This window comes from Punica granatum, chromosome 8, assembly GCF_007655135.1.
Source record: "Punica granatum isolate Tunisia-2019 chromosome 8, ASM765513v2, whole genome shotgun sequence".
NCBI classification, from domain to species: Eukaryota; Viridiplantae; Streptophyta; class Magnoliopsida; order Myrtales; family Lythraceae; genus Punica; species Punica granatum.
The window spans coordinates 19,818,597-19,832,329 of NC_045134.1; the positions used below are offsets into that span (position 1 = coordinate 19,818,597).

A 13,733-nucleotide genomic window follows, 5' to 3' on the forward strand; every position below is an offset into this window, starting at 1 on the left:
GTCCAAATGAATTAATTCATTTGGACTAATGTGCTGTAATTAATTGCCCTCGTGCATACGATGTTTAAACGTTTGACATAGTAAAAAAAATGTCGTAAGCACATTCCCCTTTCTCTCATGAAACTAATCCATTAGTTTTCCATAAATAACAAGACATCAACTTATTAGCTGACACTAGAAAATTTAAGTTCGGGCATTAGATTTGGACCTCGATAACGAGAGGTTTCCATGTGTTTCAAGTCCGTGCACTGCCGTGTGCAGATGTTCATCCATATAAAAGGCAACCCTCCAACTAGATCACGCTCATCCTTTTTTAATTTTTTTGGGTAATAATAAGTTTGTTTTCTACACTGTCACAATCAATAAACTAATAATTGCAGTTTTGGTGGGTTTCGTCGCCTGCCCATATATTTAACTAAACAAATCATAACATAATTATAGAGTTTGGCCACCCAATAGAACCAAAAAATCAAATGGTTATCCCGTTTCTTCCCTGCATTTCCTATATATACTCAGATCCTTCGTCCTTCTCCCACTCAAGTGTCCAACGAGATCCATAGCTAAGATCCGAAATCCCTTCATCACAATCAAATCTCTAGGAATCCTAGCCAGACACGATCAGTTAGTCATGGCCTCGAGAGGAATCATAATCAGCCTGGTACTAATGGTAGTCCTAGCAGCCGACCCGTGCTACCGGGTTGCCGCACAGCAGTCCGGGTGCACCCCCGCACTGACCAGCCTAGCTCCTTGCCTCGGCTTTATCACAGGGAACTCGTCAACGACACCCCCTTCCTCGTGCTGCTCAGCGCTTTCCACAGTAGTCCAGTCATCCCCGAGGTGCCTTTGCTCGGTATTCAATGGTAGTCTCCCCTCCCTCGGCGTGCCCATCAACCAGACGCAGGCCTTGCAGCTTCCCGGCGCCTGTAACATACAAACCCCACCAGTCAGCCGGTGCAACGGTATACTATCTAATTTGGTCTAGCTAGCTGTTCAGAATGTCCCATATATGCTTTAAAAATAGAAATGGTCTTCTAGCCATTATATACCTTATAAGAATTAAAAGGGTTAAGACTATGTTTGAGTTGAATTTTGACTATAACAAATTTGATTTCAGACTATTGGGCGATTATAAGATTTTTCTATTTTATATTTAATATATTAGTGAATTATTTATTTTTATTTCAATAATATTAAATTAATTTCTCCCAAATCCAAACACAGTTTGTGCAACTTCTATGAAATCGGGAATTAGTTATTAATAATTTTTTTAGCAGTTTTTCATAACGACATTAAATCTGTATCTAACTCTAAACAGCTACGGAATATTACTCTGTGCACTGGACGGGTAAAACATTATCTTGAGAAAGAGAGCTCAATGCATATAGAAATGGTCCAAAGATTCAGGAACTCTAATCCCAATTGAATTAAAAAAAAAAAAAACCAGAGATTTTCTATGGCCCCTTCCATATTCTATCAGCCTCTAGCCCACAAGGTCTCCTTTTACAAAATAAATAAATAAACGTAACATTGATTTTATTGCAATTCTTTTCTTATAATTAATTTGTAATAATATTAAACAGAATAATCTTATGGACTGTGTAGTAGTACTATTTTCTCCACTTATTTGACATTCTTTTATTGCAATTCGTTGAGCAGCTGCAAGTGGACCAGGCGCTCCGGCAGCTTCACCAGTTGGCGCTCCGGCGGCTTCACCGTTAGGCGCTCCGTCGACTGTTCCAGTGGGCGCTCCATCCGAATCTACAACCGACACCCCCAATGCTGCTGCTGCCACTCCTTTGGCCCCGACCAACCCTTCGAGTAAAATCCACTGACTATCTGCTTATATTTTGGTCAATAATTTACAAGGAATATGTTTTAGCATATAAACATAACGAGATAAGAATCACCTTCTCCGTTTACCTATACTCAAATTAAATCAAGCTTCCAATAATCCCGAACAGTGACTGCAATTAATTTTACTAATTAGTTTTTGCATATATCACAATTATGCAGGTAATGCACCTGCTGAAGGAGGGACTAAGGCGACTCCATCACCGCCGGCTCCAGTGGCCGACGGGAGCAACATCAAAGTGTCGCTGCAATTCGTGCTACTGTTACTCTTTGTAGCCTCTTACTCATCCGTCGCTGAGAGAGTGTTCTGAGCCATTTCTTATAGTTTGTTTGATTACTGTGGATAGATTTGGAGCCTGTCGTTTGAGTTCATTTCGCGCATCAAATATGATTCTTTAATGCATGTCATGATAATATCAATATATCTTATTGATATTTACATCGGTTTGTTCGTAATTTATGTAATCCGCGTGGAATTACGTTACTTATCATATGATTTATTTTATTTGGTGTATATCTAGTCCAATGGATTATGAAAATCCATTAAAGGGTAAAACTCTCTCGACATAGATTTTCTCCATTTACATAAATCGAACCCAAGAAATAAAAGTCGAACTGCTCAAACCAACTAAAATAATGATTGTGTGGGACGCAATCATTTTGGTTAAACTCTATTGCAAGTATTATTTACCCTCAAAATAAATATATATAAATAAATGTGCTGAGGCACTGACTACCCTAAAAGGAAAAACGAAGAACTAGGCCCCTCCCCATGACATATTCAATGTGTTATGGAGTAAGAGATCCATAAACCTCCTTTGTAACCAAAAGCCCGACGATAATATAAAACAAAGAAAACAAAAGTAACTCGTGACATATATATGAGGTAAAGGACGGCAACAAAGTCTCTAGCACATCATCCCAATGCCTTTGAGTGGAATTTAGTAGAGATGAAGCCCCAAATTTAGCCAACAGACATCGAGCTATTTAATCAATTCAAGAGTTGCCCTTCTTGATAGATCTGACTTGCAGTACCACGCTAGGAGTGACGGAACAAGTTCATTTCAGTGTAATTCGCTACAATCATTCGCTCAGAGAAACTATTTTTTGCTGATCATTTGGCGAAGTCGGGGACTACTAAACAAGTCAATTTCGTAGCTTGGTTGTAATTTTTTCCTTTTATATCGTCTTGAAATTCTGTTGTTATTTGGGAGATCTTCTTTCTCCAACTTTTGTATATTTGTGGGTTTCTCTCGAACCCAGTTATTTCGAGTTATAAAAAAAAAATGAGTGAGTGAATAAATAGCTCATATAGTGAATATAAGAGTAGTAGCTATTGTCAATTAAATATTAAGTCTGTTAAATATTCTTATTATCTATATCTATATGTATATATAGTATCATATTCAAACTTCAATCAAAGTTTTATAAAATAATATGGAAATCTATCCCGTTTCATTTCTATATCATCATTCATGATATTTATATAAGAACAGGAAAAGAAAAAAACAGATATTTAACGCAACGAAATTTGCTCTCAACTTAAAATGATTCAAGATTCAGCACGAGCTTGGCTTCTTCTATCTCCAAAAACCCATGGTCCTCTGTGCTGTGTTCGAAGATGACTGCTTCCACTCCGCTAAACGCCGCAAAATTTCCATAACCTGAACCAACGGAAAAAAGAAATTAAAGGAAAAATATATATTAAATAAACCTCTTTTGTTTTCCAATCATAAATGAGACTTATAAGTTTAGCACAATAATTAAAAATAATAATATAATATAAAGGGGCATATAAATCTCACTAATAAAGACCGAACTCAGGACCTCTTAGTTTCAAATTGGTGTCTTGTGCCACTGCACTAAGACCCATTTATTTTAATGAACATTTTTCACTTAGTTGTAACAAAAACAAGGGAAGTAACAATGGATTTTGCTAAGTAATAATGTGATCATTACCTCGAATGGATCTTGAAGAGTGTAGCGGGCATTTGTATCCTTGGGCATTTTGGTAACAAGAATTCCTACCCCTTGTCCCCTGTCACGCAAGACCTGATAATTCACATTGGAGCTAGACATGATCAATTTTCATATTCATGTAAAATATCAAAATTGATGATATTGATCCTAGACAAGTGATGTTCTGTTTTGCCAATTTTCCGGGGTAAATCTAATTAATATATTACTCATAAAATTAGAAAAAAGATAGATACATATCCAATTAGATATTTAATTGTGTTGGAGATGTCTTGCATTAAGCCTGAAAGATCCGAAGAATCGAAGATCCGGTAGGTGGTGACGAGATCGGTCCAAATGAGAAAAGAGCGATATATTTCCTGTTTTCTAGGGATTTTGTTGCATCTTTTAAATTTTTGAAAAGTGAAATATTGATAAGAGATATTAGGGATATTTCTAGAATATCTTTAGATTATTTAAAAATAAATATCTATATCTTAAATGTAAGATTATTCTAGATGGATTTAGGATATCTTTGAGATATGGGAGGTCTTGTATCTATATATAGGGAGTGAGTCTTGTACTCAAGAGCACAAAATTGCAAGGGACGGGAGTGTTGGGTGAGATCTTTCGGGTATTCTCTCGGGTTTATTTTCTTTGTAACTTTAGGTTTTAGAGTGAGAAAGGTGAGAGAATTGAGAGATCGAGAAAGAATCTTCTCGGTGAGGTTCAAGTAGGTAAGGGGGCTTGGGAAACATGAGTGACATCTCAACTGTAATCTTCGATTTTTTTCGATCTAGTGGACACTCATGCTCTATCCGTGAATATTTCTCTTCGTTTGAGGGTTTCACCACATACATATGGTGTCAGTATTTTTCGATTTCTCGTGATTTTAATCTCGTTTGGACGTCCTTGGAACAATAATTGGCATTAGAGCATAAGTTGTGGAGGCGGTAAAGATGTTGAGCGTGAGATTCGAGGTGAAGAAATTTGATTAGACGAACGACTTCGGATTATGGCAACTAAAAATGAAGGTTTTGCTAGTTCAGCGCGGCCTGGAGGGGGCACTAGGAGGAGACGACAAGCTGGATTCGACCCTGACGACAGACCAGAAGAAGGCGGTCATGGCTAAGGCTCTTAGCATAATCCAACTGAGCCCATCAAACGAGGTCCTGCAGGAGGTGTGCGATTTGGGTTCGGCACCAAAAGTTTGGGAGAAGTTGGAATCGCTATATCTGTAGAAGCCCCTGACGAATAGATTGTACCTGAAGCAACGATTATACAATCTAAGATTAAGTCCAGGAACCTCCGTGGGTGATCACGTGGATTTGTTCAATTAGTTCGTGATGGATCTCACTAACGTTAATGTTAAGATAGAAGACGAGGATCAAGCCTTGTTGCTGTTATATTCTCTATCAGAGTCCTATGAGAGCCTTGTTGATACCATACTCTATAGAAGGACAAGCATTACCTTGGAAGACGTCAAGGCGTTGTTGAACTCGAAGGAGTTATAGAAAAAGGTGACCGATAACCAGGGGAGCAATTGTGATGGACTTATCGCAATGGGCATATTAGCTAAGAAAAGGTCTCGTAGCAGGTGCAAGTCAAGGTGCCGAAAAAGGACTTGCTAGATTTGCGACGAGGAAGGTCATATCAAGCTGGACTGTCAAAGGCGAAAAGTCAAGGCATCGTTGAATATACGGGTGACGGAGCGAAGCAGAGGAGAAGGATACATTCTCTCGATTGCAACGGATAGTGGGACAAGCTCTCTAACTATATCGGGTCAATCAGGTACGCCATGGGTTCTCAATTCGAGTAGATCTTACGATATTTGTCATGATAGTGAGTTTTTTTTTTTATCGCTTATTAGTCGATAGAGGGTGAAAGAATTCTCATGGTGGATGGTCACACATGTAATATTTTCGAATTTGGTAAAGTTAGAATTGAGATGTATGATGGTAGTGAAATAATATCATTAGATGTTAGGCATGTCCTGAGTATAAGAAAAAATTCGATCTCCTTAGGAAGTCTTGATATTTTGGTTACAAGTAAAGGGGCCAGAGTGGAGTTATGAAGGTCTTGAAGGGAGTTCTCGTGGTTATGAAGAGGGTGTTGCGGGATGGGATATATGTTTTGCAAGGTAAAGCTGGTACTACGATAATTTTCAAGAGGTCAACTCTGGAAGAAAAGTACTTGGGTGATCTCGGCTTTGACAAGGTGGATGAGTGCAGGTTATTGCACTCATCAGTAAGTTCTCAAAATTCCTTGTCAATCGAATTATTGTATTTGATGAAGCTACTTTGGTGGAGCAATATAAGAGCGGGAGCCGAGGACAGGTGGAAAAACCTGTGAAGAAGGTGGAGTCGTGATGGAAGACCCGGGGAATCATGAGACTCAGCCTATGGTGGTAGAGGATGTTCAGATGGAAACGTCTAAGGGGAAGCAACATTCTCTATGGAATAGTTCACGAACAAGAGACAGACAGAGGGAGTATTTGAGACAGCAGGATTGCTTCGGCCTTGCAAAACCGGTGGTCTCAGGCAATGCTGAAGTCGGGGATACGACTTGTAGACAAGTCAACTTTGGAGTGTGCATAAAAGAAAAGCTGAGGAAGCCCAACACCTTGAAGGAGTCGAAGGGTGTCTTGGAGCAAGCGTGCAAGGTAAGGCGGAGCCTGGTATGGGCTGTGACAGAGCAGTCAAGTGGGAGTTTGATCATGCTTGGTTGAATGCGAGCTAAAGTGGAGATTTGTTGAAGATGTCTCGCATTAAGCCCAAAAGACCCGAAGAATCGAAGACTCAATAGACGGCGACGAGATCGGTCGAAATGAGGAAAGGCGTTATATTTCCTATTTTCTCTGGATTTTGTTGTATCTTTTGAATATTTTAAGGGTGAAATATTCTTAGAAGATATTTATTAAAAATGGGAGATATTTATATCTAAAATGGAAGATTATTCTAGAGGAATTTAGAACATTTTTGAGATATGTGGGGTCTTCTATTTATATGTAGGGAGTGAGTCAAGTACTCAAGAACACAACGTTGTGAGGGATGGTGAGTGTTGGGTTAGATCTTTTGGGAATTCTGTCAAATTTATTTTCTCTGTAACTCTGGGGTTTAGAGTGTGAAATGTGAGAGAATTGAGAGGTTCGGAAAGACACTTCCCGGTAAGGTTCGAGTCGGTAAGAGGGCTTGGAAAACAGTGATATCTCGGTTGTAATCTCCGATTTTTTTATCTAATGGATACTCCTACTTTGTTCATTGATGTTTCCGTCCGTTTAAGGATTTTTACGTATATTTAGTGTTGTTATTTTTTTATTTCTCATTATTTTAATCTCGTTTGGATGTCTTTGGAATAACATATTGCATAATACTATAGTTTATTTTTTCCCGGTAGATCACAATAATATAATTTTAAGGTGTTGCTCGATACCTAAATATTGTTGGATACTAGTTTAGTCAAATGAATGCAATGGTTTTTGTACCTTAAATGCATCTTCGTCCGTACGGTCGTCCCCCGATATAGATGGGAAAAACATCATTTGAACTAGCAAATCCTGATCAGAAAGATTAGGAAGAACTTAATCAGATGAATGAAAATAATTTCATCTATCCGGTTTCTTTGATTCCTCTTATTAAGTTTTTATGAATTCTTTATCTATACAAATGAAATGAGAAATTTTGAGTTTCCTATATTTTGTTACTATAAATCTCAAGACGTTATGTAGAAGTAAAATATGAAATTTCGAAATGACCAAATTCTTTTCTTCTAAGTCAACGTTTCTTTTCGAGTAGAATAACTTATTAGATACCACGTGTTTTATTCATTTAGTTACCAATAAAAACTTACCTAATGATTCGAGGAGGAACTCAATCGCTTTGCCCTTGTCCCATTTTATGATTGGACGGATCTCCAATACCTGAATATCTCAAATTAAAAAAAAAATAGAACGATTATATTGCATAATTTCAGAGATAAATAAAAATTATTAGAAAATTTTATTTGTACGTGAATTCAAGTAATTAATGAAAATTATGAGAATAATATCAGTACTTTTCTGCCTTGAGTGAGTTTCAGTTTTGGATACTCATTGAGGACGATTCTTACTTGCTCTGCCAACACGCCCCACCACTGCTCAAAAAATGTCAAGGATTATCATAAATTAATTAGTTTTTTAAAAAAAGATTAAAGTAATTGGTACTGTTAAGTATAACCAGTTAAATGGTTCCACATTAGTTTTTAGTATTATTTTTTAAATTTCGGAATTTCTAAAATATGAGAATTTGATAACGTCCAATGTTTTGATATACCGTTTTTTTTTACCGTAGTTTTTATTTATATAATTATAAAAAATAAAAACTAAATATAGATTTATATATCATCAATAGCCACATATGTTATAGCTAGGGCTTTGTAAGCCAGAAAATTATTGTTATTAAAATAACTAAAATGTCTATTCATCTAAAAAAAAAAGGTAAAATGTCGAAAGATTATGTGCATACCTTTTCATCGACACATCTGTAGTGTACGGAACAACAAAACTTATTGCTTTCCATTTTAGCCCCCGGGATGGATTTTGTTTTGTGTAACAATGCCTTATAAACCTATAAAATATTAATTAATAGATCATATATTGCGAATTAATGTAACTGAATGTACAAAACAATTCACATCGCAATAGATGAAGAGAATGTATTTAAGTTACCGTTAATTACCTCATCGATCATAGATAAGAATTCACTCGCAGGCTGAAACATGATTTCTTTGTTATCCTGACGATTCCGTTGTTGAAAGTAAGAAAACACGCATTATGGTAGTTGGTAGATTAAAGACAATGAAGATTGCTAGTGACAATTTTACCTATCACATCCTTAATAATTAAAGGGTGAAACTAATTAGATTTTGTAAATAAAGTGGTATATATGCTCACTTTCTTGGCACCGTTATGACTGTTTGAGGGTCCTTTGATATCCATGCCATGGCTTCCCGCGTAGTACAACTCCGGTAACTTCACAAAATTGTAAACCTGAGAAATTGGGCAGAAATCTACTGATGGTTGATTTCAAATGAATTTAAATGTCTCATTTGAAATTGCTAAATGTAACTGAATGATTGATCGATCCATATGTATACTCAGATGAGATATATTATAAGCAGAAGCAGCTCTCCTATCAATATGTTGGAGAAAATGACCTAATGCAACCATCAAATTCGATCCAACTCAACATTTTAAAACCTTTCTCCAGAAGCGGATTGGGCTTGAGAAATAATAAAAAGTAGCTTGTGAAAACCTCCCATCGAACTTTATTTAACCGTTAAAAAGCGTACCTTGTCGCGGCTTCTCCCGCTCACAATTGCCGTGGGGAAGTACTTGGCAGAATCTCTAACAGCCTCTCTCATCTGGACCGTTATCCACAGAAAAAGACATCAGCGATGAATATCTTCTTTGAACTTCTGAATAGTTAGAAAAACCAGCAGAGAACTATGCTTCGAACACGATTCGGATGTAATAAAACCTGAGAAGACATGAAAGCTCGATCTGGGTCTTCTACAATAGGGGAGAGGGTCCCATCGTAATCAAGAAACATCACTATCTGCTTTCCTTTAGCTGCATTTGTTATGATGGCGAACATGCTCAGTGCCGACGGGTGACAAATCTGTAAAGTACGTCGCAGGGCACAGTCGCTCCATTGTCAAGCTAAAAAGAAAAAAAAAAACCTTAATTTTCCCGAAAAAATATTCAATTCCAAAATTACCATCCCGGAATTCTGCTGGGGGGACCCAGAGAAAGCTGCTGCTCGGCCGGGCCTGGCTTGAGTTGGTGATGAGGACCGCATTGAGTCGACACATGGTTTGACCTTTGCGTCTTCGCCCTCTGTAGGCTCAATCTTCATGAGCTGTCTCCTGGACATGCCCATGAATCGGCCAGGGGCCCATCTAAGCTTGGGCATGGATGGTAGGAACCGTGATCGGCTTGACGAGGAATCTGTGCTGGTCGACATCGTCCTCGTCATTGATGATTTTTGCCTGCATACATAAATCAGTTATGGCAATAACACGAATACCACAATACCGATAGTACGTGCGTGTGAGTATATAAATATTCACCTTAGGAAAAAGAAAAATGGGGGCAAAGTAGAAAGGAAGAGAAGATTGCTGAGAGCACCAATAAGTCACAAGAGCACTGAGATCGCAATCTTACGGCTTAAGTGTTGCAATGAAGGGCCAAATTATATATAGAAGCTCTTGTTTTTATTATTTTCTATATTAAAAATAAAAATATATATATTTGTATTAGGCTCATGGACCTTCATCATTCATAACAAAAAAGAAGAGCAAAGAACGAGAAGATACAATAAAAAATCAACCCGATTCCCTTGGCTTTTCATGTCAAAAGAGAATTGCTGAATCATCTTGGAAAGAACCAGTATTACCCTTTCCCCGGTCCAACTATGATAAATTTATGTTTGTGGAGAGACTTTTGTGATCTATTTTCGGCCGAAGAAATAACCCAGAAGTTCGAAGAATTTTTCTTTTAAATATTTAGATGAATTATAATATAGATATGTATAATTTTATGAATAAAATCTCAGTGAGCCTACCCCGCTCAGACTGAACAATTTGGAGTAATTAGGTTTCCTGATACTAGAGTACACACAATAAACTTAAAAAGAAGAAAAAAACTATACTCTAAATTTCTATTTTAGCAGAAAATGAAGATGTTTATGTTCTTCATTTTGGTCCGTAAACCTTTCTTCTTCTTCTTCTTTTTTTCGGTTACATGGTCCTTAAATCTTTTTTAAGCCATTTCTTTATATGATTTGAAGTAAAAAAGAAACAATGGATTCCCGGTACTTTTTTATTCCAAGTTAGTTTAATCATAGGGGATTAATTAGACACTAGAGTTTTATCACGTGCATTACATGGATTTCTTTTGACATAGTAACACAATTTTTTAAAGATAAATAACAATAAAATTTTCAATAAATTATTTCAGGTTTCGAAGAATAATTTTCAATATCTATATATAATTATAAAAGCCGAAACGAAGCTCCGAAATAATGCCACATAGGACGTAGATACCTCATGGTTGAGTGAGTCCAAAAATTCTCATCAATTACGATGCGAAAAATGGTGTGGTATCATTGAGCGACATCATTCATTTAACACTAAAGGCTTTTAAGTTATGGAAGATGAAAAGTCATCTATTATAGTAATATGATTAAAACTGAAACAATAATTTTTATTTATACACATTCTTAACATTTTCACATAAACAAAGCACAAACTTTCATATTTTACGAACTATGAAAATCTAAATTTATATTTTATTGAAAGCACAAGAATATTCGGCTAATTGTTTTGTAGGATATGAACAACCTATATATGAGAAAAAAAAGAAGTTTAATTGAAATAGGATTGATAACAAATAAACCTTAACTAAATATATGGTCACAAATTAAAAGAAAAAATATATCCTTATAAGACAAACTCTGCTTATACAATTATGGAGCAACTTTTGTTAGTTGTGAATATCTTACACTATTTATAAGCTTATTCCATAAGTCAATCATCTTTTTATTACTAGCCCGCGCATATGCACGGATCGTTCATCTAGTTTAGACTAATTTTACATGGCTCGGTGACTTCAATACAACTAATGAAGTTATGTAAGTAACAATTTTGAAATTGATAATTTTGTTTAACATATATCATATTTATTTATTTATTTATTTAATCAACGATATAACATAGGGATATATGTTGCCTGTACTTAATTCATGCATGCAATTTGCGTCTTGGCATTTTAAAATGGTGTTATTTGAAATGCTTCTTTTTAGGTGTGGGGTTTAATAATTATTAGGGTTTTTGGCCTAAAAAAAGCATGTACCATACAAAAATTCTCTAATCTCACACAAACTTTTAAAATTTTTCTGTAAATGCATGAAGTTTCAAAATTATCCCACATCTAGCATGTTGTTACCTTCCATCCATGGAATGCCGTGAAATACTTATGGGGTCGTTAAAGCTGTCCAGCTGGCCGTTATTTGCCACGTGTCTCTACCCTATTGGTCGATCCATCTTTCTTTTTCCTCCTATATCTCTTCTTCTATTTTTTCTTCCCATGCTCATGTTCTTCACTACCACTGCTAACACCACCGCCACCACTACTACCCCACCCCCCGAGACGTCGAAGAAACACCCCTATTATGCTTCCCCTTCTCCGAGACGCCACCTCTTGCAATAGAGCAGCAGCGGAGTAGCAACTCGAGGGAAGAGGACACCACCAGCGACCTAGCGACTCAGGATGCTCATGGGGAGGTGAGGCAACAACAGCAACAGTGGACGAGAGGAGGCAGCAATTACAACAAGTGATAGTGTGAAGAGGAAAAGAGGAAAGGAAAGGTTGGTCCGTGTGTGGGTGATGTCCAAGTAGAGAAAGAAGAGGGGGATGAAGTTGATGATGGTGATGGGAGGCAGATTTACCTGAACCAAAACGAATGATAAAGCAATGCCTCTACTTAGAGCATTTTCACTCGATTATAATTGCTTTTTTCTTTGTATCAGGTTCTGCAGACCTATAAACTTGAGGAAAGATATACAAAAGTACCTCAGGAGCCTATAGTCAACAAGTGTAATACAATTGAAGGAAAGCAAGGGCAAATGCAGGAAATTATCCGATGGTCAACCGTGATCTTACTTGTTCCTCTAGTTTCTGCAAATATGTTGCTTTCTTTTCATTGTTGTTTCGTATACCATACCCTTCTTCTTATGTTCTTTTCGTCATATTGTTGCTGGTTGAGAACACCACGGTAAAGCATTTCAGTCAGCTTCTTAATTTTACATCATAGATGTACTCTTTTACCTAGACATTTTAAGGAGCATTCTTAAATCGAAGCTGATCGGGGGTTGTCAAGTTATTGCAAGGATCAACAAACTCTGCAACATGCTCATCAACAACCTAACAAGTATTTCTAGTAATCATATTCAATCCTATCATCTTCGCCATTCTCTTCATCCCTTCCTCAACTTCATCTTCTTCTTGTCCACTGGTGTTGTCTCTCTCTCTCGGCCCCCACACACAGAGACACACACCTTTCGGCTCCATGGCTATGACCTCTCCCTCTTTTCTTGCCTCTGCCATCACCACCATCCCCATCTCCTTCATCATTGCTGACTCCAACACAGCCCCTCCATCTCCTCCCCCTAAAGGTCATCGACATCACCATCTTCGTGCTGCTACTGTTACTGGTGTTCCATGTCCTTTCCCTACTCGCTGCTGCTGTTGTTGGTGCTCCACGCCTCTCTACCCTTTGCTGAGCTATTGTTGTGCCATTGTCCATCCCCTTTCGGGCCTCCCCTGAGCTATTGTAGCTACTGCTCAAGCCTCCTCCACGAGCTCGATTTTGTTGTAGCTGCTCTCCTGAAATTGTTCGAGCCTACGTTGTTCACAATTCAATGGAGGGTGGGGGAGTGGTGGCGGCAGTAGTGTTGGCGGTGCAATGGAGGATGAGCAAGAGAATAGGTGAAGAATGAAGAGTTGAAAAGGGGAAAAAAATAATAAAGCCATGCAAATGGGATGGTTACACGTGGCAATTGACGACAATTAAGCAAATTTAAAGGCCATGTAAGCTTTTAACGGAGGTGGATGGACAGAAGCTAATGGCATGCCAGATGTGAGATAATTTTGAAACTTCGTGCATTTACAGAAAATTTTAGAAGTTTGTGTTAGATTAGGAAATTTTTATAAAGTACATACTTTTTAGGCCAAAAGTCCTAATTATTATAATATATTATAATTTGAAATTTTTAAGTAGAACTTATTCTAATATTCATTCTCATACTTATTTATAGTATCAATGTCAATATATCATTTTCACGAATATATCACGTATATATACTTCATACAGAAAAAAATTATTTTG

At 37.2% G+C, this 13,733-nt stretch overlaps 1 protein-coding gene and 1 pseudogene across 1 annotated transcript; one reads left to right on the top strand and one right to left on the bottom strand.

The window, feature by feature from the left end:
• Positions 1-443: 443 nt before the first annotated feature.
• Positions 444-2,365, top strand: LOC116189572 (non-specific lipid-transfer protein-like protein At2g13820). Its single transcript, XM_031519287.1, has 3 exons — positions 444-959; positions 1,657-1,818; positions 2,014-2,365. The coding sequence occupies exons 1-3, from the start codon at positions 629-631 to the stop codon at positions 2,160-2,162; spliced, it is 642 nt and encodes a 213-aa protein (XP_031375147.1). The 5' UTR covers positions 444-628; the 3' UTR covers positions 2,163-2,365.
• Positions 2,366-3,431: 1,066 nt separating this feature from the next.
• Positions 3,432-9,805, bottom strand: LOC116188821 (annotated as a pseudogene).
• Between the last annotated feature and the right edge of the window lie 3,928 nt (positions 9,806-13,733).